Source organism: Engystomops pustulosus, chromosome 8, assembly GCF_040894005.1.
Source record: "Engystomops pustulosus chromosome 8, aEngPut4.maternal, whole genome shotgun sequence".
Classification (NCBI taxonomy): domain Eukaryota; kingdom Metazoa; phylum Chordata; class Amphibia; order Anura; family Leptodactylidae; genus Engystomops; species Engystomops pustulosus.
This window is the reverse complement of record NC_092418.1, coordinates 116,424,429-116,451,070: the sequence shown is the minus strand read 5'-3', so window position 1 is coordinate 116,451,070 and position 26,642 is coordinate 116,424,429. Positions and strand designations below refer to the sequence as shown.

At 46.0% G+C, this 26,642-nt stretch overlaps 1 protein-coding gene across 1 annotated transcript; it reads left to right on the top strand.

Moving 5' to 3' along the window:
- The first annotated feature begins 443 nt into the window (after positions 1-443).
- TTLL4 (tubulin tyrosine ligase like 4) lies at positions 444-24,366 on the top strand. The gene is made up of 19 exons (XM_072122347.1): positions 444-603; positions 10,556-11,919; positions 11,992-12,083; positions 12,191-12,239; positions 14,174-14,298; positions 14,445-14,555; positions 14,706-14,782; positions 14,873-15,067; positions 16,498-16,580; positions 16,957-17,085; positions 17,742-17,864; positions 18,068-18,166; positions 19,637-19,771; positions 20,939-21,046; positions 21,401-21,494; positions 21,674-21,884; positions 22,131-22,198; positions 22,404-22,468; positions 23,833-24,366. The coding sequence occupies exons 2-19, from the start codon at positions 10,637-10,639 to the stop codon at positions 23,984-23,986; spliced, it is 3,201 nt and encodes a 1,066-aa protein (XP_071978448.1). The 5' UTR covers positions 444-603; positions 10,556-10,636; the 3' UTR covers positions 23,987-24,366.
- The last annotated feature ends 2,276 nt before the right edge of the window (positions 24,367-26,642 follow it).

Genomic DNA, 26,642 nt, shown 5'->3' with positions numbered 1-26,642 from the left:
TTCCTGTACATAGGGGGCAGTATTATAGTAGTTATATTCCTGTACATAGGGGGCAGTATTATAGTAGTTATATTCCTGTACATAGGGACAGTATTATAGTAGTTATATTCTTGTACATAGGGGGCAGTATTATAGTAGTTATATTCCTGTACATAGGGGGTAGTATTATAGTAGTTATATTCTTGTACACAGGGAGATGGCAGTAGTACAACTATGGCTCATATTAGCAGCTGATGACTAAGCACACACATTACACGCAGGCAGAACATGACATGTGGCAGTGACCGCAGCAGCCGTTTCCGCCGGCTTCACCCCCTCACAAATACGGTATTAACGGGGAGTATCAACATGGCGCAACCCGAATTATAATATACCATTTCAGGAGACGCCCATTACTTTGGGTGTACTAAGATGGAGGTTAGCCGTCTCCTGACGCATTCGGATGTGATTGGCTGTCGGGTGGCTGGAGCCGGAAGTGACGCAGCGCGCTTTTTTAATCCTAACTTGCGTGGTTGCTAGGAGAGGAGAGGCCGCCAAAGCCCGGGAGCGGACAGTGCGGGGGGATCCCGGGCGGCGCGGAGGAAAGGCCTTGCTGGAGAGCGGGTGAGTGAGGGGCGGGACGAGATGCAACATATAGAACGGGGTAATAATGGCGGGGAATGGTGGTGACTCTGGCGCCATGCTGCCTCATGTGCCCAGAGCCCTCTGGCAGAGCAGTGTCAGGGCAGGCTGGGAGTTGTAGTACTTCTACCAGTGCTGTGTTATAGTATACAGCAAGCTAGGGTCACATTCTGGTGCATAGTTATGCTGGGAGTTGTAGTACCTCACAGAGGGTTATGTATTATCTTATGCTGGGAGTTGTAGTACTTGTAGTGCAGGTAATATTCACAATATGCGAGCTCAGGTGAGTGTAGAACTACAACTCCCAGCATTGTTTGAGGTATTTTAGCTCTCTCCCTGCATAGACCCAGGTAGGGCCTGAGGCTCTTGGATGTACACGGCAAATACTGTAAGAATTTATACCCCCAAAATGCTACATCCTAATATCTGCAGTGACTGGACAGCGGAGACCCCTGTACTCCAAATGGACGACATCGGTGAGTAGGGGGCACCTGTTGTGTCATCTCCGGGCACTAATAGCTGCTGAGGTCAGCCGTGCTGGCAGTGATCTACATAGTGGGGGTTGTAGTATTGTCACTGGAGAGAGATGTAATAATTTTTTGTATTAGTAACAGCAGGACTGTGAATCATGGATTTTTTATTACGGAATTATAACTTCTCCAAGTGTATTGGGTGTGTCCTCACACTGCTGTGCACTGTGGTTTTGCACACAATGGGGCACATTTACTTACCCGTCCAGTCGCGATCCTGCGGCGCGTTGTCTGACGGGGATTCAGGTCTTCCGCGATTCACTAAGATCGTGCGCCCGATATCCTGCAGGTGTGGCTTCCCCGCTGAGGTCCCCGGAGTTCACCTGCTTTTTCCTTGTGCATGTAAGTGCTGATCATGCGACACAATTTGCTTTTTAAATTCTGCGGTTTGTCCGAATCAGTCGGTTGTCCGACGTCCACTCCCCCCCAATTTGTCGCATGCAAGCCGGCGCTGATGCGTCACAATCCGAGCGAGTGCGTCAAAAAAACGGGCAATTCGGTGCAAAGCGGGAAAAAAAAAAAGTGAAACCCAACAAAAATGCGTCCGACGATGCCTTAGTAAATGTGCCGCAATGTTGTGTGTTGTCCCTGAAGAGATGCGTGATCTTACCTTTGTGTATGTTAGTAGCAGCAGAACTGTGGTATGTGGATTTATATTCCCTGTGGGTGTATCCTCACACTGCTGTGCTCTCCTGGCTCTCTGCATTTAACTTTTAGTGTCTTAATATTTGTAATATTCAGGCTGAAGCGTTCAGCAGACTTTACCCAGAGAAGAAGTCACCCCAACCAGATAGCAGGGCAACTCCCAGAACTAAGAGCGCAGCAGTGTGAGGAACGCTCCAAACAGTTTTAGAATCTACATCTTGAGCTATAATTTCTTGAAAATATTTTAGTACAGCATCGGTGAGGCCATGTTCTCCTTGTCTTGTATTCCCCGCTTTATCCCCAGTATGTAATATGTGCTGTGAGACTCTGCATCTATGTCAGGATATGCAGCCACAGAAGGTCTGAACAGGACCCTACAACGTTCTGCGTCACGGCTGCCTCCCCAGGAAAACTGAGCCTCATAGGATAAATACTCTGGTCCCGTCCTGTGCTCTGTACACAGCTGCTACTGTTCCCTGCTGCTAACCGAGCCCAGGGCGTTCCCTCTAGGTGGATGGTGGATTTTGGGGTGGTGTGTAGAGACCCTGTGAATAAACCCTCTGTGATGATAGAACTGTGCTGCCTTGTCCTGGTCTCTTCTATAAAGTGGCAAATACCTGTGCATGTACTGCCCACCTGATACCCAATACAAACGCACAACACAAACCCTTATCAGCCGGTTGTCAGGAACACAGGAGACCAATGTCACTAGAGACGGATCATATCCACAGCAAGGACAATACAAGATTATCACAAGGATCACCTGGAGACCATGAAGGAAACAGTGGAGCTACAGGGATAAGGTCCACTCCTTCCAGGCATGGGACTTCACTGGGCAGATGGATCAGTACAGGATAAGTAATGTCATGTATGTACACAGTGACTGCACCAGTAGCAGAATAGTGAGTGCAGCTCTGGGGTATAATACAGGATGTAACTCAGGATCAGTACAGGATAAGTAATGTCATGTATGTACACAGTGACTGCACCAGCAGCAGAATAGTGAGTGCAGCTCTGGGGTATAATACAGGATGTAACTAAGGATCAGTACAGGATAAGTAATGTCATGTATGTACACAGTGACTGCACCAGCAGCAGAATAGTGAGTGCAGCTCTGGGGTATAATACAGGATGTAACTCAGGATCAGTACAGGATAAGTAATGTCATGTATGTACACAGTGACTGCACCAGCAGCAGAATAGTGAGTGCAGCTCTGGAGTATCATACAGGATGTAACTCAGGATCAGTACAGGATAAGTAATGTCATGTATGTACACAGTGACTGCACCACTAGCTGAATAGTGAGTGCAGCTCTGGGGTATAATACAGGATGTAACTCAGGATCAGTACAGGATAAGTAATGTCATGTATGTACACAGTGACTGCACCACTAGCTGAATAGTGAGTGCAGCTCTGGGGTATAATACAGGATGTAACTCAGGATCAGTACAGGATAAGTAATGTCATGTATGTACAGTGACTGCACCAGCAGCAGAATAGTGAGTGCAGCTCTGGAGTATAATACAGGATGTAACTCAGGATCAGTACAGGATAAGTAATGTCATGTATGTACACAGTGACTGCACCAGCAGCAGAATAGTGAGTGCAGCTCTGGGGTATAATACAGGATGTAACTCAGGATCAGTACAGGATAAGTAATGTCATGTATGTACACAGTGACTGCACCAGCAGCATAATAGTGAGTGCAGCTCTGGGGTATAATACAGGATGTAACTCAGGATCAGTACAGGATAAGTAATGTCATGTATGTACACAGTGACTGCACCAGCAGCAGAATAGTGAGTGCAGCTCTGGGGTATAATACAGGATGTAACTCAGGATCAGTACAGGATAAGTAATGTCATGTATGTACACAGTAACTGCACCAGCAGCAGAATAGTGAGTGCAGCTCTGGGGTATAATACAGGATGTAACTCAGGATCAGTACAGGATAAGTAATGTCATGTATGTACACAGTGACTGCACCAGCAGCAGAATAGTGAGTGCAGCTCTGGGGTATAATACAGGATGTAACTCAGGATCAGTACAGGATAAGTAATGTCATGTATGTACACAGTGACTGCACCAGCAGCAGAATAGTGAGTGCAGCTCTGGGGTATAATACAGGATGTAACTCAGGATCAGTACAGGATAAGTAATGTCATGTATGTACACAGTGACTGCACCAGCAGCAGAATAGCGAGTGCAGCTCTAGGGTATAATACAGGATGTAACTCAGGATCAGTACAGGATAAGTAATGTCATGTATGTACACAGTGACTGCACCAGCAGCATAATAGTGAGTGCAGCTCTGGGGTATAATACAGGATGTAACTCAGGATCAGTACAGGATAAGTAATGTCATGTATGTACACAGTGACTGCACCAGCAGCAGAATAGTGAGTGCAGCTCTGGGGTATAATACAGGATGTAACTCAGGATCAGTACAGGATAAGTAATGTCATGTATGTCCACAGTGACTGCACCAGCAGCAGAATAGTGAGTGCAGCTCTGGGGTATAATACAGGATGTAACTCAGGATCAGTACAGGATAAGTAATGTCATGTATGTCCACAGTGACTGCACCAGCAGCAGAATAGTGAGTGCAGCTCTGGGGTATAATACAGGATGTAACTCGGGATCAGTACAGGATAAGTAATGTCATGTATGTACACAGTGACTGCACCAGCAGCAGAATAGTGAGTGCAGCTCTGGGGTATAATACAGGATGTAACTCAGGATCAGTACAGGATAAGTAATGTCATGTAGGTACACAGTGACTGCACCAGCAGCAGAATAGTGAGTGCAGCTCTAGGGTATAATACAGGATGTAACTCAGGATCAGTACAGGATAAGTAATGTCATGTATGTACACAGTGACTGCACCAGCAGCAGAATAGTGAGTGCAGCTCTGGAGTATAATACAGGATGTAACTCAGGATCAGTACAGGATAAGTAATGTCATGTATGTACACAGTGACTGCAGCAGAATAGTGAGTGCAGCTCTGGGGTATAATACAGGATGTAACTCAGGATCAGTACAGGATAAGTAATGTCATGTATGTACACAGTGACTGCACCAGCAGCAGAATAGTGAGTGCAGCTCTGGGGTATAATACAGGATGTAACTCAGGATCAGTACAGGATAAGTAATGTCATGTATGTACACAGTGACTGCACCAGCAGCAGAATAGTGAGTGCAGCTCTGGGGTATAATACAGGATGCAACTCAGGATCAGTACAGGATAAGTAATGTCATGTATGTACACAGTGACTGCACCAGCAGCAGAATAGTGAGTGCAGCTCTGGGGTATAATACAAGATGTAACTCAGGATCAGTACAGGATAAGTAATGTCATGTATGTACACAGTGACTGCACCAGCAGCAGAATAGTGAGTGCAGCTCTGGAGTATAATACAGGATGTAACTCAGGATCAGTACAGGATAAGTAATGTCATGTATGTACACAGTGACTGCACCAGCAGCAGAATAGTGAGTGCAGCTCTGGGGTATAATACAGGATGTAACTCAGGATCAGTACAGGATAAGTAATGTCATGTACGTACACAGTGACTGCACCAGCAGCAGAATAGTGAGTGCAGCTCTGGGGTATAATACAGGATGTAACTCAGGATCAGTACAGGATAAGTAATGTCATGTATGTACACAGTGACTGCACCAGCAGCAGAATAGTGAGTGCAGCTCTGGGGTATAATACAGGATGTAACTCAGGATCAGTACAGGATAAGTAATGTCATGTATGTACACAGTAACTGCACCAGCAGCAGAATAGTGAGTGCAGCTCTGGGGTATAATACAGGATGTAACTCAGGATCAGTACAGGATAAGTAATGTCATGTATGTAGACAGTAACTGCACCAGCAGCAGAATAGTGAGTGCAGCTCTGGGGTATAATACAGGATGTAACTCAGGATCAGTACAGGATAAGTAATGTCATGTATGTACACAGTGACTGCACCACTAGCTGAATAGTGAGTGCAGCTCTGGAGTATAATACAGGATGCAACTCAGGATCAGTACAGGATAAGTAATGTCATGTATGTACACAGTGACTGCACCAGCAGCAGAATAGTGAGTGCAGCTCTGGTGTATAATACTGGATGTAACTCAGGATCAGTACAGGATAAGTAATGTCATGTATGTACACAGTGACTGCACCAGCAGCAGAATAGTGAGTGCAGTTCTGGAGTATAATACAGGATGTAACTCAGGATCAGTACAGGATAAGTAATGTCATGTATGTACACAGTGACTGCACCAGCAGCAGAATAGTGAGTGCAGCTCTGGGGTATAATACAAGATGTAACTCAGGATCAGTACAGGATAAGTAATGTCATGTATGTACACAGTGACTGCACCAGCAGCAGAATAGTGAGTGCAGCTCTGGAGTATAATACAGGATGTAACTCAGGATCAGTACAGGATAAGTAATGTCATGTATGTACACAGTGACTGCACCAGCAGCAGAATAGTGAGTGCAGCTCTGGGGTATAATACAGGATGTAACTCAGGATCAGTACAGGATAAGTAATGTCATGTATGTACACAGTGACTGCACCAGCAGCAGAATAGTGAGTGCAGCTCTGGAGTATAATACAGGATGTAACTCAGGATCAGTACAGGATAAGTAATGTCATGTATGTACACAGTGACTGCACCAGCAGCAGAATAGTGAGTGCAGCTCTGGGGTATAATACAGGATGTAACTCAGGATCAGTACAGGATAAGTAATGTCATGTTTGTACACAGTGACTGCACCAGCAGCAGAATAGTGAGTGCAGCTCTGGGGTATAATACAGGATGTAACTCAGGATCAGTACAGGATAAGTAATGTCATGTATGTACACAGTGACTGTTCCAGCAGAATAGTGAGTGCAGCTCTGGAGTATAATACAGGATGTAACTCAGTATCAGTACAGGATAAGTAATGTCATGTATGTACACAGTGACTGCACCAGCAGCAGAATAGTGAGTGCAGCTCTGGAGTATAATACAGGATGTAACTCAGGATCAGTACAGGATAAGTAATGTCATGTATGTACACAGTGACTGCACCAGCAGCAGAATAGTGAGTGCAGCTCTGGGGTATAATACAGGATGTACCTCAGGGTCAGTACAGGATAAGTAATGTCATGTATGTACACAGTGACTGCATCAGCAGCAGAATAGTGAGTGCTGCTCTGGAGTATAATACAGGATGTAACTCAGGATCAGTACAGGATAAGTAATGTCATGTATGTACACAGTGACTGCACCACCAGCAGAATAGTGAGTGCAGCTCTGGAGTATAATACAGGATGTAACTCAGGATCAGTACAGGATAAGTAATGTCATGTATGTACACAGTGACTGCACCAGCAGCAGAATAGTGAGTGCAGCTCTGGAGTATAATACAGGATGTAACTCAGGATCAGTACAGGATAAGTAATGTCATGTATGTACACAGTGACTGCACCACCAGCAGAATAGTGAGTGCAGCTCTGGGGTACAATACAGGATGTAACTCAGGATCAGTACAGGATAAGTAATGTCATGTATGTACACAGTGACTGCACCAGCAGCAGAATAGTGAGTGCAGCTCTGGGGTATAATACAGGATGTAACTCAGGATCAGTACAGGATAAGTAATGTCATGTATGTACACAGTGACTGCACCAGCAGCAGAATAGTGAGTGCAGCTCTGGAGTATAATACAGGATGTAACTCAGGATCAGTACAGGATAAGTAATGTCATGTATGTACACAGTGACCACGCACAATTTAAGAGCGAGAAGTGGCTAAAGGACGAGATGTGGAGAACTAGAGTTGTGTGTGTATATGTATAATGGCTGCACATTGTGATATATCTGTATAATGGCGATGGATTTGTGGCTTTGGGTTTATAGTTCTATTGTCCCGTCCCATAATGGCGGCTTTTCATGCTCAGCTTGTGCTCGCTCAGCCAGTAGCCAGGCGTCCATTGTGTGTGTGGCTGGAGGATTAGGCTTGTTGTAGGTCTATAGACATGTGCACAGGAGGAACAGCATCCGGCCGGCCGCTAGTTATTGTGTACGTCCCCCTCTATAGGGTACATAGGTGCAAGATGGGTATTAATAAATGGACGGGTATAATGATGCTGTTATATTTGGATTATTTGTATTCTGTTTAATAAACTCTGTCCTTTCCATTCACGTTTTGTGTTTCCCGGGTGACAGATCACACAGATACCTATGTACGTGTCTCCTCTGCCAGTCAGCCCCCCATTATAGCCCTGCCCAGCTCAGCCCTGGCACACAATCCAGCAAGAATTTTTGTTTTGCTTCCTATAAAGCCATGTTCTGCTGGTGAATAAGGACTCACAGCTGGATCTGATCCGGTCCGTGGCCTGTGTGTAATGCGCTGAGTCAGAGGAACGAGCAGCGTTTAGGGCGACATCTGCCGATTGATTTTATCCATTACTTTGCCAAAAAAAAGGGGACCGCCTGAAAGCATCCTGAGGAAACATCCATAGGGCGGAGCCATTGTATCTACTAGTACTGTCTGATCGGGGCAATCTAATCTGTATCCAGACCACTGCAGTAAAGTGAGATGCTGAGCTCAGTCCAGTGATACAAGGTACAGTCCAAGTCAGTTTCTTGGACTGAACATGTTCAAAGGCAACCGGCCTGAGTCACTTGCCACTGATTCACCTTCTCATTACTATTTTATAGGTTTGTCATGTAAATATAGGGCAGCACGGTGGCTGAGTGAGTAGCACATCTGCCTTGCAGCACTGGGGTCCTGTGTTTAAGTCCCACCCAAGTCAACATCTGCAAAGAGTTTGTATGTTCTCTCTGTGTTAGGCTACATTCACACTACTGTATGGAGGACGTATATACGGCCGATATACGTCCTCCATAGACAGCAATGGGCGCACGGCTCCCTACGGGAGCGGTACGGGGCAGCACACGTGAGTCACTGTACCGCTCCGTACCCGGGAAAAAGATAGGACTTGTCCTATCTTTTCCCGTAATACGGCGCCGTGCGCCATGTATCTCTATGGAGAGGGGCGGGGGTGAGCTGCGCTCCCTCCTCCTCCTCTCCCCGTGCACTGCCGTTGCCTGCTACAGTACGGTACGGGCGGGCAACGACAGTGTGAATGTAGCCTTAGCGTGGGTTTCCTCCGGGTCCTCAGTTTCCTCCCACACTCCAAAACATACTGGTAGGTGATTAGATTGTGAGACCCATTGGGGACAGGGACTGATCTGACATGTTTTGTGTAGTGCTGTGTAATCTGTGTGCGCTATATAAAGAACTTTTGTTACAGAATAGCCATGCTATCAGCTAGTAATGTCTGATCTTGGCAACCTGATCACCAGTTTTAAGGTGAAGGTCTCTTGATTCCCTTTTTATTACTTTGCATAAAAGATGTCTCTGTAAATGTCAAATCATTTTGTTTCTTCTAGTAATGTCTGATCGTGGTTTTCTGATCAGTGGCCTTTATTGTACATTGTCTCCAAAAAACTTTTTAGTCTGCCAAGAGTCTTATCTAAATGAGTATACTGATGGCACTTATGGGGTTTACTGATTATGTCTGCTCATGTCCATCAGATTGGTATCAGATTGGTAACATGTAGTGTAGCGTCTGCTGATTTGTAGGTTTCACTTTACTTCAAAACCCTGAATTAATTGTTGTTCTCATGAAAGATGCTGATGTATCCATTGTATCTGCTAGTAATGTCTGATCGCATCTGTTTAGCAACCTTCAGCAATGATTTGCTTTTCCACGTTATTCTGGCCTGGCGAGAGCAAAATGTAAGTGTTCTGATGAGGAACTCTTATAGGAGCAACTAGTAATGTCTTGATGATCGGATCAGTGTTTTTTTACTGTTCTCTATAGTAAAATGTGTGATCATCACCTTTATTAACAACACAATGAGACATTAGTAGATCTGATTAGATGATATGTTCCCTATAGACTATGCTCTTCGGTGATTGACTTGGAGATTCCTGTATAACGGCATAGTCGCTCGCTGCAGTCATAGCGCTGAGGTTTTGGTACTGTTTCTGCAGAATAGCACAATATAAGAGCATTGTGTGAATACACCCTCAGGGCCTATTTAAACACCAACACAATCCCTGCACTTGATGTTAATCTTCATATAGTCTCTTCATTGGTGTCAGTCATTTCTCCACCTTCAGCGATTTCCTCATCGGTGACAGCGGGAAGTGCGACGTTTGATCCCCTGACTTAAGGTTTGTAAGACGTGTAATCCGCCGGCTGGAATTCCACCCTCATTAATATGTCAGGAGCGGAGGGAAGAGGTAATTAGACTTGTCGTGAGCTCGGGCTTTGTGGAAGTCTTGCCAATTGTTGCGCTAATTGTTCTCCGCTCTGGTTTCCATGTTTACCGTCTTGTATGACATTATTACCTATCGGATGTACAGCGATATCTGGATCTCATGTTACAGAGCGGCGCATGCGCCCATGTATGTCCAGGCTGTGCGCGTGGGATACGTTACATTGTACAGCAGTCAGATCCTCACCAGACCCCTCAATTTCTAGGGGTTGTCCCAAGTCAAGATGATCACAAATTCGGGGATTTATTTGGAGCCAGACCTCTAGTTGGGAGGAAGTTTTATCTGTAAGCTCATAGTTTTCTTCCTTCCTCTGGATCAATATCACTGCAGACTAGGAGCTTGAAACTCCTGGAATTTGTCCATATTTTTTCTATACATTAAGATAAGTTTTGGTGACTGTTTTGTCCTCTCTTGCAGATGACTGGATCCAGCAGAGAATGATGAAGCAGTAAGGAGGGTGTTTATCACTGTGGAGAGGTACCAGGGGGATGGCCATTCATGGCCTCAGTGGAGACACAGATCTATATCGCTGAGGTTAGAGGTGAAGGTCATCAGAGGCAGGCGACGTCTCATCCATCCAAACTTCACAATCCCAAAAGTACCGTCAGTGCCCCGCCGCTCTCACCGGCCTGGAAGCCTAAGAGGGAACATGGCCATTTGGCACCTGATCAGCGCTCGGCCCATTACATGTTTCCCCGTCCCTACTGTTTATTCTCGGAGCCCAGCAGGACATCCCCTTTAACACCTTCTCCTCCACCGTCTGGACGGCGCTCGCTGCATGACGCCTTTGATAGAACGTTGGTCTTCCGCAGAGCTTCCTATAAACCCACAACTCCTTCCATAGGGCCAAAGACAGAAAGCCAAAGGAATATCTCCACACGCTACAGGTATTCACCAGCCAGGCCTTTCCTTAAATCTGCCAAAACTGAAAGTGCCATGACGTCTTCATTGGTAGACCAGTACCACCTGCCAAGTGCAGCCGGTGAACTCCCTGATGTTGGCATCAGAAGACCATCCAGCGTTGCAGCCAAGCTGTCCTCAGATCCTTCCAGGCCGGCCTTAATTACCAACTCCTTCCTCCGACCAAGCAGTGCGAAAGTGCCTTTACACCCACATGTAGACAAGAAGGTGCCAACTCCCCTTCAGGTTGGAGCCAAGTCCGCCTCATGGCCTTCGGATGAGAAAGGAGGCTTCGGCCAACCTAATGGGGTGGTTCCTTTACTTCATCACCCTGGCATGTGCGCAAGGACTACTTCTTCACCTGGCATCATCGAGGGAACAAGCAATGTTGAGGAAACCACATGGCACATACTTGAAAGTAATAAAGCTGGTAGCTCTCCTCCTAAAGGTATCCAACTAACGGAGGCGGTGAGGCGCCTGACAGGGAGCCATTTCCCCTCTGGCTGTGAAGCACAACTTGAAATTTCTACTAAAGCTGTCTGCCAAAATGACAAAACACGTGCCAGCAGTGCCACCGCCCAATCCTCCTCACAACCAGGCCCCCACATAGACATCGCACCCAGTAGCCTGGCATCAGAGGGAACAAACCTTAATGGTGTTCCCTGCACTGACCATGCCAACACCGAGCAAACCAGCCCCATCGCCATGAAAGGTGACTCGTACCTCCTCCATACCTCGGCTCATCTCCCAAATGTGAAAAGTGACTCCTTGCCCCTAGTAAACGGTGAGACGGCTCATCGAGGGAACGTAACTGTGATGGCTTCTCAGGTCTCAACCGCACATCTTACTAAATTATATGAGGCAGAAGCAAATAACATTGAGTAAGTATCAATGTCAGTGGGTTAGTAATTCCTCTGTCCAGCTTCAGAATAAACTAAATATGTTCTCCTTAGCATTGTAGTGCCAAACTCTGAGCAGGACGATGCTGAGGAGGAACTTCCTGAGGGCTTGTACGACAGCCAGGAGGAAGAGGAGGATGAAGAAGGTTAGTGGGTGAACTTGCATAGCCTTTTTTTTTTTATCTCTCCAAATGTAAACATGATACTTGTACTACAAATGTTTACCTTTTCTATATCGTGTCTTATAATACAGATCCTGCTACTGTCCAAACATCCTCTACTACATCCTTGGATATTTCCAGGTATGTGTAACTATTGCTTCCATATAGACCTTCTGCACATTGAATTGATGGAGCTGACACATCCTCTATATACTACACCACATAGGAGAAGAGCTAACACATCCTCTATATACTACACCACACAGGAGGAGAGCTAACACATCCTCTATATAGTGCACCACACAAGAGGAGAGCTGACACATCCTCTATATACTACGCCACACAGGAGGAGAGCTGACACATCCTCTATATACTACACCACACAGGAGGAGAGCTGACACATCCTCTATATACTACACCACACAGGAGGAGAGCTGACACATCCTCTATATACTACACCACACAGGAGGAGAGGTGACACATCCTCTATATACTACACCACACAGGAGGAGAGCTGACACATCCTCTATATACTGCACCACACAGGAGGAGAGCTGACACATCCTCTATATACTACACCACACAGGTGGAGAGCTGACACATCCTCTATATACTACACCACACAGGTGGAGAGCTGACACATCCTCTATATACTACACCACACAGGAGGAGAGCTGACACATCCTCTATATACTACCCCACACAGGAGGAGAGCTGACAGATCCTCTATATACTACCCCACACAGGAGGAGAGCTGACAGATCCTCTATATACTACCCCACACAGGAGGAGAGCTGACACATCCTCTATATACTACACCACACAGGAGGAGAGCTGACACATCCTCTATATACTACACCACACAGGAGGAGAGCTGACACATCCTCTATATACTACACCACACAGGAGGAGAGCTGACACATCCTCTATACACTACATCACACAGGAGGAGAGCTGACAGATCCTCTAAATACTACACCACACAGGAGGAGAGCTGACACATCCTCTATATACTACCCCACACAGGAGGAGAGCTGACAGATCCTCTATATACTACACCACACAGGAGGAGAGCTGACACATCCTCCATATACTACACCACACAGGAGGAGAGCTGACACATCCTCTATATACTACACCACACAGGAGGAGGGCTGACACATCCTCTATATACTACACCACACAGGAGGAGAGCTGACACATCCTCTATATACTACACCACACAGGAGGAGAGCTGACACATCCTCTATATACTACACCACACAGGAGGAGAGCTGACACATCCTCTATATACTACACCACACAGGAGGAGAGCTGACACATCCTCTATATACTACACCACACAGGAGGAGAGCTGACACATCCTCTATATACTACACCACACAGGAGGAGAGCTGACACATCCTCTATATACTACACCACACAGGAGGAGAGCTGACACATCCTCTATATACTACACCACACAGGAGGAGAGCTGACACATCCTCTATATACTACACCACACAGGAGGAGAGCTGACACATCCTCTATATACTGCACCACACAGGAGGAGAGCTGACACATACTCTATATTCTACACCACACAGGAGGAGAGCTGACACATCCACTATATACTATACCACACAGGAGGAGATCTGACACACCCTCTATATACTACACCACACAGGAGGAGAGCTGACACATCCTCTATATACTGCACCACACAGGAGGAGAGCTGACACATCCTCTATATACTGCACCACACAGGAGGAGAGCTGACACATCCTCTATATACTGCAACACACAGGAGGAGAGCTGACACATCCTCTATATACTGCAACACACAGGAGGAGAGCTGACACATCCTCTATATACTGCAACACACAGGAGGAGAGCTGACACATCCTCTATATACTACACCACACAGGAGGAGAGCTGACACCTCCTCTATATACTGCACCACACAGGAGGAGAGCTGACATATGCATTTTGTCTGTGGCTGTAGGTGTTGGTTCATGTGCCAGGATGTAGGAAGAGTGTGAATCAATGCTTGTCCTCTTTACTATCCTCTTGTATTGCCCGATAATCCTTTCTAGGTCAAGTGCTCCTGGTTTGGACCCGGTGCCATCAGATGTGAATCTAATTGTGAGACCTGCCCTCACCCCGAGCCTGTTCCCTGACTTGCCCCCTACTATTTATTTTGCTACTCAGGATGAAAAAGGTAAGGTCCAGGCTGCTGTCACTTACCCTTGTATATGTTGTGTCCTGTAGAACTACTTGGATCTCCGGGATCTACATAGAATTACTTCTAGGTGAATCATTTGCTCGCTTCTTATATCATTTCTATCTGTCGTTGTTTTTATCTAGTGGAGCTCTTGCCTTGGGCACAAAGAAAACTGATGAAATGGAAAATGAGCACCGTGACCCCAAATATTGTCAAGCAGACCATCGCAAGGTCCCACTTCCGGGTCACCAAGAGTGAGTATTCAGCAGATCTGCAGAGAATCATGTATTGCATTTATCTAAACAATAAAGTACTATGTGTATCCTCGAGATGCCCATCTAAGATTAGGAATTAGATTGTAAGCTCCTGTGACAGCTGTAATAATAAATAAATCCATCTTTCAGAGAATCATGATTGGTTGGGGTGCTGGGGCCATCACATGAAGTCCACAGGTTTTAAGGCCATCCGAGACTACCAGAAGGTAAATCTTCCTACAGTGAGAAGTAAAGACGTTCCTCTGGTTTTACTCGCCTGTTGCAGCTTCCTGACCTTGTTCTTTTTCCCCGCGCAGCTGAACCATTTCCCAGGATCCTTTCAGATTGGAAGAAAAGACCGTCTGTGGAGGAACCTGTCCAAGATGCAGGCCCGACACGGAAGGAAAGAATTCAACTTCTTCCCCCAGTCCTTTGTTCTGCCGCAAGACTTCAAACTACTGAAAAAAGCTTGGGAAGAGGGCAGGGGGCGGCAGAAATGGATCGTAAAGCCGGTACGGGATGAGTTATCCGATTCTCATGACTTGTGTACATGCAGTGTTACTGCTTCCCAGCTACATGGTCTTTAGGCTGCGGCCACTTGGGGATGTCCGCAGCAGAATGTCCACTGCTGACGATCTCCTGTAAATATCCCAGTGGCACAGATTGTGTGCGGAAAATTCCTTGGCATCTCTTTGTAGCAACCATGTTATAGGTAAAGATTGTACACCGCACATTGGCTTGAAGGGAACCCAGTGTTGTGGCATCATCCACAAAAGCAATGGTTGTATAAAGGTGGAGAGTTCAGCACTGAAGTCCAAGAAATAATAATAATTCTTTATTTATATAACGCACACAGATTTCGCAGCGCTGCACAAGCATATCAAATTGGTCCCTGTCCCCATGGGGTTACAATCTAAACAACCTACCGGTATGTTTTGGAGTGTGGGAGTTAACTGGAGGACCCGGAGGAAACCCACGCAAACACGGAGAGAACATACAAACTCTTTACGGGATGTTGAACTGGTGGGATTCGATTCCAGGACCCCAGCGCTGCAAGGCAGAAGTGCTACTCACTCAGCCACCAAAATTATAATTCCCCCTTGGGTTTATTGACGTTCCCAAATTCTGGGAGATCATTAAGTGTTCCTAAGTCGCCACACTGAGACATAAAAGAAACCTGATGTGGAAGGTGTAAATCTGCTTTGCAGCATAGTGGTGGTGGTTTATTCGGTGAACTTCTGCTGGCAGGTTCCCTTATTCTTGAACAAAAAAATTCACATTAATTTGTCATTTTCCGGGGTCTCATAATTCTTCAAACCTTAAATTCCATGATGACTTTCTTGTGACATATTGGCCTCTATTTGTCACATGCAGCGATGACACTTTCCTTGCATGAGCCCCTCTTGTCCATGTAGCTGATTGTAGCACAATGCATCTGTCAGCTCTCCCTCCTCCTTCTCCATGCTGCCATAAGACATGTAGGGAGCACATTTCGTACCCCACGATTGTGTTTTTTAGGAGAGCTCCCGCCTGTATCTTGAGTTTCTAGGTGACATTCTTCAGTCAATATAAGCACTGCCCCGAAAATCAGCCCTAATCACATACAGCTATATTTCAACCCTCCTCTGAAAAAAAAGGCTAAACCATCCTTCTAGGGCTTATATTCGGGGAGTGGAAACTCTGACATGAGTGGAGTTGTGACTCGCCACAGCTAGGTCTCCGCACAGCTACATCTTGGAGGCAACTCGAGAGAGCGAGGATAAAGGATGAAGAATACAAGTCACATCCTGTTTTCATGACATTGTCATTCATGGCCTTTCCTTGTTATGTCGGTCTTTAAACCTGCTACTTACTAACCAGACTAAACTTAGGATAAATCTAAAGCCACTTTTCATTGATGCCGATTCCATGCTAATTGTCCATGTATTTGTTTCTATTGTAGCCGGCATCAGCCAGAGGAATGGGGATCCAGGTTATACACAAATGGAGCCAACTTCCCAAGAAGAGACCGCTGCTGGTACAGAGGTGAGAGACGCTTACTATAGACCTGGTGGCACTGGAGCACGGGGACCTCGCTGCTACTTCCAGTCATGGTCACGCTGATCTTCTTGCCATACATGTGTGCAGTAAGGATTGTCTTATTAAAATGAATATGGCTGAATATATTCATTCATATTATATCTCATCCGGTCTCTTTGACTTTGTTCTGATCTTTGAACAACCCTAGTTATGGTTCACATGCAGCAGATTTGCCCCTTGTTAGGCTGCACGCTGCATCCATGGACAGGCTCTTAGATGCGCGGGGCTGATATACTAGTGCAGGACTTTCAGGATCGTGTGTGTGTGTGTGTGAACATTGCTTTTCTGCACGGCCATGTATGATTTGTGTCTTTTCCTCCAGGTACCTGCACAAACCCTACCTCATCGGTGGCAGCAAGTTTGACTTGCGGATTTATGTTTACGTCACATCATACGACCCCCTCCGAGTGTACGTGTTTACTGACGGCCTGGTGCGATTCGCGAGCTGCAAGTAAGAGATTCTCCTTGTAATTGTCTTGCTACGCCAATTTTAGGGATCCTTGATTCTCTCAAAATAAATGGATAGTTTAAATGAATGGAGTACAATTACCTGGTGGGGCGCCTCCCTCCTGAAGTCTCAAGCAATCTGGTCCCTCTGGGCCGGGGTAACTTCCCAACTTCATCTTATTACACCCTGCTTCTGGTAAGCTGCGGGTGTCAGCTGTATATTACAGTTGACACACCGGAGATTGCTCAGATTGTGGGTGTTAACTCCTTACACACCGCAGTAAAGCATGTGCAACCGTTTTTAAAACAAAAGTTTCCAAACTATTAAAGTTTTTTTAATTTTAAAAATAAATCTAGTGAAAGTCCCCTAAGCACCAGTATTTCCCATCTAATAAAGTACAAAAAAAATATCTGGTATTGCCTTGTCCTTAACAATATGTACATTAAATCGGAAACATTATTGGACCCTCGTCGCTATAGCAAAAGTTTGTGTTTAAGCTTTCCTTAGTTATAACCACTTATAGTGACACAGGGCAGTTAAAAAAAAAAAAAAAGCTGGAAGGTGCATAATGGCCAAGTCGTTAAGGGGTTAAGCTGAGGTAAAGTGCTGCAATGCTTCCCAATCTGTTGTCCTTCTCATTCTACTCTGATCTGTTCCAGGTACTCGTCATCCATGAAAAGCCTTAGCAATAAATTCATGCACCTGACAAACTACTCTGTGAATAAGAAGAATGTGGATTACAAGGCGAATGCGGATGAATCTGCCTGTCAGGGGCATAAATGGTACGTGCAGATGGGGGGTGCAGGATATATCAGGAGGGGGTGGGAAGGCGGCACAGAACACATCGGCACCACACATATGGATGCACTTCAGCTTCTAGAAGTCTCAATGTGAGACTAGTGCAGGCGTGAAGTCCTATATCTGCCTCCCAATCTGTAGGGGATCACGATCTCACCGAGCTATTATATATAATCTCTCCCTGCAGGGCACTCAAGGCGTTGTGGAGCTACCTCAACCAGGAGGGATTCAGCAGCGACAAGATCTGGGAGAAGATCAAAGAGATGGTGATAAAGACCATTATTGCGTACGTTTCCTCGTACTATCTGGCTGTGGTCTGAGGTCTATACTGTCACATGGTTTGGTATCACATGACGTTTAATTAAAAACCTTGATGAGAACCAACTATCTGCCATTAAATTGTGGCCTGAGACTTGGTTGGGAGACCCTTGTTGTAGACATTTGTCCCATTGATGACACTGACATCTATCCTATGCTTCAAATAGTAGATTTCCAAAATCCATCAGTAAGGCATTACCTATAGATCCAGGCACCGTGACTGTGGGAGTCGTCTTTTATTTGTTATCCATGCCCTCCTTCACTCTAAAATAAACTTTTATAATTGTGCTAATGGACCTGAAGGGCTGTGTCTTTGGATTATCACCCTTAAAGGGAACCTGTCAGCAGGGACCTAATTTTCACTAAAGACAGATTGGAGAAGCCCATTACAGCTGCAGTGCAAATCTGCCTTCTAAGCGTTTGCATTACAATATAATTGTGTGTTATAACTTTCTTGGCACCCTGACAGCATCCTCTGTTTAGTACCAGGGGTTGGGCTTTGGTTTGGATGTATTTCCAAAAAATGTGACTTGTCTGTGATGCTCACTCCTCAGCCCCCAGGAACAGAGCTAGCAGCCTGGTGAGCTGACATCAGTGGGGGAGGGAGGAGCTGTACAGGAGCACAGAGGTGGGGCCTAGAGCTGAAGAGTCTGCAGCACAGACAAGTCACATGTTTTTTTTTTAAATGCATCCAAACCAAAGCCCAACCCCTGGGAAGGCACATAGGATTTTGTCAGGGTGCAAGGTAAGTTATAACACACAATTATATTGTAATGCAAATTCTTAGAGAAAGCAGAAAGGCAGATGTGCACTGCAGGTGTAATGGGCTTCTGTAACCTGTCTTTAGTGAAAATGAGCTCTCTGGTGACAGGTTATCTTTAAATTTGATGGTAGATTTACTTTAAAATTTTAGTTGTGCTCATGGAGTTGCTCCATTCACCAGTGTATGAGAGCCTGATCTATTGAACTCTGCCAGGTTGGAGCAGCACACACATTTGGGGCAGATTTTCAGCTTTTGGGTTCAAGCTGCTTTTTTGAGAACCACGAGAAGCCGCACTTTTTACAAAGTTGTAAAACTTTCCTTTTTACATAAGGGTTACAGTTTTCCTGTCCCAATCTTTAACATTCCCTCTGCATATCTATTTGTGCTGCTTCTTCTCATATCTAGGGGGGGGGGGAAATGTACAAATGTTTTTTTACTTTGTTGCTTTTAGTGACACGGATATAAAATATGACTGCTATTTAACCCCTTGTATGCCACGGACTATTGGAGACAGGGTGGTTGGCCATAGTTTGAGTCCGCTTTGGGTCGTTTTTCCAGGATTGCTGTGATTTCGGTTTCTATGATGAATTTTATTTTGAAATGTCTAAACTTCATGCAAGACCATAAAAAAAAACACTACTTGGATTTTTAATGCTGCCCTCAATTTCTATTTAGGTCTGAGCCTTATGTGAACAGCCTGATGAAGACGTATGTGCAGAGCCCGTACAGCTGCCATGAACTGTTTGGTTTTGATATCATGTTGGATGAGAATCTGAAGCCGTGGGTCCTAGAAGTGAATATCTCTCCAAGGTAACACGAGCTGCTCCTATATACCACACCTATGCATGCATATATATCGCTGGGGACATTGACTCTTGTCACTAAGGACCAGTTTTAAGTATTATTTTGCATATTTAATTAAAGTGGTTGTGTATTTGCTCTGGGTCTGACTGCTGAGCTCTCAGTAATCCGGTAACCGCCAGCCCCCTGCCCTGCTGTATGCTACATGGTGTACAAGTGTCTATGCTGGACCCTCCATTCACTTCTATAGTACGAGCAGGTCCCAGTCTGGGATGATTGTTTGAGATGGAACCACTTTAAGAGTCGCCCTACACAACAATGTGTGTTGAACAATGGCTTATACATTGAAATAGTGTGACAAATATTTAGATTACATTCTATGGGGGCTCACAGGCAACTCTCTTCTTAGAAGGAAATCTACCATCAAAACCGTGACTGCAGTAATATTTTTATATTTGTTATCCATGGCCTCCTTCCTTCTATAATCAACTTTTAAAATAATGCTTACGAACCAGAGGTGCTCTGGTACCATAGCCTTTCTGTGCTGCAGCTTCACGAGCTGTTACACTGTGCAGGGACACTTCCACTACCACTGTATGAGATTACAGTGGGCAGAGGAAGGGAGTAACATTCCCCACAGCCCTTTGGGCTCATTAGCATAATTACAAAAGTTGATTTTAGAGAGGAGGCCAAGGATAACAAATATAAGAAGATATCACAGTCCTGGTTTCTGGATCTATGAGTAATGTCCCGGGTTTATCAGGATGGATTTTGATTTTGGCAAATTAACTTTTAAGGAAATGTATTACACCAGATTGTATCTAAGTGTCTAAAAATTGAGTGCATCAGTCACGTTATGGATATCAGAAGGGTTTATGGGGGTGACACTGGGAGGTGTATGAAGTTGTCCTGCTGTCAGTACATGGAAATGTTGCACTGCTGAGCTAATGAAAATATCTAGCGGCCTTAAGGCTCAGAGCGACTCCCAGATGTCCTCTCTATACTCGGAGGAGCTCTCCAGCAATGTCAGGAATGATGAAAGGAATCCGACTACTCGGCTCATGTACCAGCTCGGCCTATACATCCCCACGTACAGCACTACGACCAGGCAGAAGTACATGTATACGGTGGGAATATCTTTATATTTTCTGTGTGTTCCTTGTCCCTTTTCTGTAGCTTGCATTCTAATTCCCCTTTGGATGTAAAGATCAAAGGTCAGATGATCCGAGACCTCCTGAATTTGGCCGGCTTTCTTCTCCCAAGTAAAGAGGGCACAAGCTACAGGTGAGAGCTCATACTGCACGGGGGAAGGCGCTGCGCGGGGAGGTATAGGGGTGCGTCCTGGGGCGCTGCGCGGGGAGGTATAGGGGGGCGTCCTGGGGCGCTGCGCGGGGAGGTATAGGGGGGCGTCCTGGGGCGCTGCGCGGGGAGGTATAGGGGGGCGTCCTGGGGCGCTGCGCGGGGAGTTATAGGGGGGCGTCCTGGGGCGCTGCGCGGGGAGGTATAGGGGGGCGTCCTGGCGCGGGGGGCGTCCTGGGGCGCACTCCTGTCTCCATCTTTAGTCTGTAGGTGTGCCCCCATGGAAGCCTTATACTCACAAATGTGGACTGTCTTTTTTTTTGTATTTTTTCCCTTTAGCGTACTGGGGAGAGATCATGGACGTTCATCAGAGTTTCTGAATGAGGAGAAGATGAAGCGAGCGCATTACCTGAGCCACAAGATCCCAGATAAGGTACTGACATAGCGGCCGTGTTATCCGTACTGTTCCATGTAACATCTGTGTAACCCAAGCAAAGGGGGCGATTTTGAGACCCAAAACAAACTACAGGTCCTTTGGTTTAGTGTCCTAGTATACACACATGTACGTACGTTCTGCTAACCAGGAGTTCATGCCTGGATCTTGTCTCCCAGGACCTCTATGCCGCAGTACTGGACCATCTTACTCCAGAGGACGTGCGGGTCCTAGTGGAGACTGAAGATGAACTCTCGCGCTGTGGACAGTTTGAGCGAGTCTTCCCCTCCCGCATCTCCTCGCGGTATCTGCGCTTCTTCGAGCAGCAACGTTATTTCAACATTCTCACCAACCAATGGGAGCAGAAATACTTTGCAGACAGGGAGAAAGGTAGGTGGCCATAAGGATCCCATTTGTCTTCAGAATTTGGGGTCCCCTGAGCCCTGACGGCTGCAGTCAGGTGGAGGTTAACACTCGTATATCTTGTCCTCTGGAGTCCGAATCCACCCAGTACATGGGTCGTGTTCTGGCGATGTCATAGCAAAGCGCTTTGCATACATTGGATGTGTATCATATGGAGATGTCTGCCGATTATCCCACAAGTGGTTTTTATTATTCTATTCTGTGTAACATTAGGACGAGAACTGCTGAGAAGTTTGTGTCTGATGAACTATCACACCGGATCTGCTTCCCGCTCATCGCTGGTAAGTCACTGCGGTTTTCTGAACTATAAGTGATGACCAATTTTATGAAATTGAAAGCACCTGCACAGATCTCATGTCCTCCAGAGCTGATAAACGGGGCCGACAGCGCCCTTCCCTGTCTAGTGGCTGCACGGAGTTACTGCATCTGCTTTCCATAGATTAGAGACAATGTAACACGAAGGTCTTTTATCTTGTGTCACCACAGAGAACCCCAGGTCCGAGCACAACGGGTCTCACTGGCGCCATCAAAGGAGAAGCTGCAAAGCCAAGGTAAGTGGTTACTGTCAGTCCAACACATTGGAGGTGGTGCTTCAGTTCCAATATAATATAGGTGCAGCTTTATCTGCTTTAATGAACCTGCAGGCTGGGAATGTAGGAGCTTCTTCATTAACCCCTACGTAAAGGAGGGTCGTTGTTGCCTGAATGTACAGGTCAATTTTTGCAGTTGCTCTTCTACAAATGACAATCTCTTTGGACCCATTTTACATGAATCCTATTGTCCTGGAGGGGAAGAATCCCTTACCAGGACGAAGAAAAAAGCAGACTAAGAGGGATATGAAGAAATATAAAGACTTTTATTGCATACAGTACATTTTAAAAACTTGTTAAAACATCAGGTGATGAAATAGGAGGACTATAGGGGACATCACCGGACAATTCATGGAGGCCAGTGGATATATATATCAATGGGAATAGACAAGCTTAAATGTTGGTGAGCTTTCCAAAAAAAAAGTCACATCAAGGAAGGTACATATTCAATGAAGTAAGCACCTAACATAAAGTTATGCTGTTGTAAATGTCTTACCCTGGTAGGTAGATAACGCACTCCACAGTCCGGGATGGCACCTTCCCCGACGCGCGTTTCAGCTCTATTGAGCCTACGTCTGGGTCACCCCCGATCATTGGCACCTCCACACTTCTTTCCCATCTATTATTGAAGAATGAAGACTGAGCACCTTTATGGTTAACAGATTTTATATCTTTGATTATAAATTTATTGTCTAAGATGTTCCTGTACAAACTGAATAAAATCATTGTTCAAAAAAAAATATTACAGTAAATACAGTAAAGTGATTATTAAATGCAGATCTCCATTCCTGGCCGTGACTTTCACAGTGGATATTTCTAGTTTTGTTTCCACTAACTTATATTAAAGTGTGCGTTCACTTCTTTTAACAGGACCCCAGAATGTGCTTCTATGTGTCACAGTTCAGGAGCAATAACACTTTGTCATGACGTGTATATACGCGCGCTATCCGCATGGGGCGTGTTCAGATAGGACGTGTGTAGCCGTATGGGGTTAAATGGAATTTTTGATTAAACTGGGCCTTGTTCCCCAGCAGAAGTCCCAGGGGAACACAGGGGCTGCTTCATCTATTGAGTGGCCTCCTATGTTGTCTTCAGGTCTGAGGCTGTTTCTTGGGAGGTCGGTCATTGTATTAAGCAGGGCTTCCGCTCCCTTTAAGGTAGTGTCCACAGCAGACAGAGGACTAATGATACCCCTCCCTATGATGTCTCCACTCTGGAGACTGGAAATTTTTTTTTTTTCTTTTTTAAGGAAAATTAATTTTTATACCTGTGAATTAAATCGGGTCGTCTGTAATCGGTCTCTTCTCTTCCTCTTTATTCTCCAGCCGGTTGCCCCCCTCCCCAGATGAACACCTGAAGCAATGCCGGACCTCCCCCGTCCATCAGAACCCTGTGGTCCACCGGCAGCAGGACCTGGGCGGCAGCGGCCTCCTCTCTCGTATTGTGAGTAACGTGCCAGAATCTGCCTGGGTCATGTGATGAGCGTCACCGCCTTCCGCTTCGCCTCTGCTCAATCTACCTCAATGGATGATGAGTTCTACAAGTAGAGACCGACCAAGATGAGGTGCAGTGCGCGGGGGAGTCCATTGTACTCCCGGAAGAAGATGCAATACTGCAGGGAGCAATGGGACCGGATTCCCCATGGGAATATTTCTATAGAGTGTTGGGGTTCTGTAAGTGCCTGGAGGAGAGGGTCCTCCGACTCCGACTCCTCCGATCCTGGAATGGTTTTATTCCACCTTCATCAGTGGTGCTGGTCCTGTGCACGGCTTGGTTCAGGACTTTGGGTCGGGAGGATTTGAAGAAGATGTTCGTCTGTTCTGCTGTTCTGAATGAGTTTCACTTCTTTTTTTTTTTTTTTTCTATTTGTCAAAATAATATATTAATAAAAAAAAAAGCATAAAAATGACTGATCGGACGCTTCTCATACAATCAGGGGCGGGCCGAACACTAGGAAAAAAATCTCAAATGAAAATACCATTTTCTGTAAAATCCTGTGTGTGTGAATCCAGTTCTACACTAGGCCGCGGCTGAAGCCTGTCCTGTCCTAGGGTGTGTCCCCTCTAGCACTAGACCTATATATCGCGGATGGCGCGCTATCCTGCTATTGGAGGACATGTGACTGGGGCCTCTGAGATCGGCAACTTCTGACACCCCAGCAATTGTGAAATGGCAACTCCCAGCATTCCCCAAATGTGTGGGAATTGTAGTTTTGCAATGAGCGAAGGGATGGTGGACACACGTGCTCAGTCTCTGTCTCAGGTCTTTGCACAGAGATCCCATGGGCCATTCCAGGGCAAGAAAAGGAATAGGAATAACTTTCTGCAGTGAAGACACCAATTTTTTTGGCTACATTTAAGGAAACACAGGGAAGGAAGCTATTTTGATTGGCTGTCTTGCAGCCAATCAGAGACCTGGCTGCAGGGGAAGCAACTGAACATGTGTGACCACCAGCACTTGCCTATGGTGGACGCTCACCCTGCTGTACGCTCTGAACACCAGAGGGAGCTATACAACAGCAGCAAATGGGAAAACACTATTTGAATTTATTATGATTTATACATTGAAACTGATGATAATCTGATGATTAATTCCCTATAAGATCTCTGCTTGCTGTTTTTATACAGAGCAGGAAAACCAGTTGTGCACTGGTCATTATGTATTAGAGGTGGTGCATCTATGTGTAGCCTCATACATTGTAACAAACCCTCAGCTGTGTGAAGGGATTTTCTTCAGATTGTACCTCTGGATAATATTTGCAGTATTGCCTTGTCTATGAGCGGTGCCGGCCCGGGGATCCGCTCTGTTCATTATCAGACCCAGGATGAATGTGTTCACCCATCACTGGGTGCAGGCTCCTCTATGCGCCCCCTGCCCCTGGTGAGAGGCTGCACCTGCTCTTAGGATAGCGACTGGGGTAAAGTAACGGGTCTGCAGCTGACAATATTTAGCAAGTACCAAAATAATCTGTAGCGGTGACACCCTGCCCCCTCGCCCCTGCACAGCTGGGGTGTCACATAGTGAGGCCTCAGGACGCCAAGTCCTTCCAAGCGAAACCCTGGAATCCTGCAGCTGTCACCCAGCGGGGCCTGGATTCCTGGGGGCAGAGTGTCCGGGCCGGGAGGGTGACCCGGGCGATGCACACACTGACCACAGGGCTGGCAGCCATGACATTGCCTGATACATGTATGTGGAAAGCTGGAGGGGGGCTTCACTTAAAGGGATATTCCCACCTCATAAAGAATAGGTCGGCAGCTATTCCCTAGGCTTCACTCTCAGTAAGGGCAACTCTGTTTGATTAGAAATCGTCTCTGACTTTTTCAAAACTGAGACTCCCACCAGGCATGCTGGGAGTTGTAGGGAATGTGCTGTATGATGATGGAGGTTGTGCTCCTCAGAGCTGATGTCACTGCTGACCCTCTTCCTCTGACCTCAGATCCAGGAATAGATGGTCCCGGGCTGTGACGTGGCCGCTCTATCAGCTGATGCGATCTTGTCATTCCACAGCAGGTAAGTACTCCACTAACACTCCCTTCATGTGTATATCCCTTTAAGGATGTTAATCCCCCCCCCTCCCCCCCATATGTTGTGATGTGAGCCGTATAGTGCAGAGCGACACTTTACATCACCACGTCGGCCATTGACGTCCAGTAGTCACAATATATAGAGAAGTGTCATGTAAACAGAAGCCAAATCTGAGAAGGTGATGAAAACTCCCATCATTGCTGCTAATCATTCTTACTCCTATCATTGCCACCATCAGGGAGCCACGGCGATGGGTTTGACTGTGTGCTCCTGCACTTATCCGCCTGCACACCTCATCCAGTGCCTCCACAGCTGCGCCGGTCACTTGTATGTGGAGGGCGATGGCCGTGCTCTTATATGTATATGAAGCAGCTTAAAGGGAACCTATCAGCAGGTGTGATCATGTAGAACTGCAACCAGTGTTAGGTATAGTCCCTGGAGAGATGTGAAATCCTTCCTGTATGTTAGTAGCAGCAGAACTGTGAAATGTATTAATATTCAAAGACTTTTAAGTGCTGTGTTCTCACACTGCTGTTCTGTTAACCCTCTGCTCTCTGTAACATTTGTAATAGTCGGACACTTTTTATAGTCAGAGAAGATAAGCTCAAGG

What these genes read in the sequence shown, in the direction of transcription:
- TTLL4 (XM_072122347.1), top strand. Translation starts at nt 10,637, where the DNA reads ATGGCCTCAGTGGAGACACAGATCTATATCGCTGAGGTTAGAGGTGAA. An exon ending in CCATCCGAGACTACCAGAAG is followed by an intron (nt 14,783 to 14,872) that starts GTAAATCTTCCT and finishes TTCCCCGCGCAG; the next exon opens with CTGAACCATTTCCCAGGATC. An exon ending in AAAGAGGGCACAAGCTACAG is followed by an intron (nt 21,047 to 21,400) that starts GTGAGAGCTCAT and finishes TTTTCCCTTTAG; the next exon opens with CGTACTGGGGAGAGATCATG.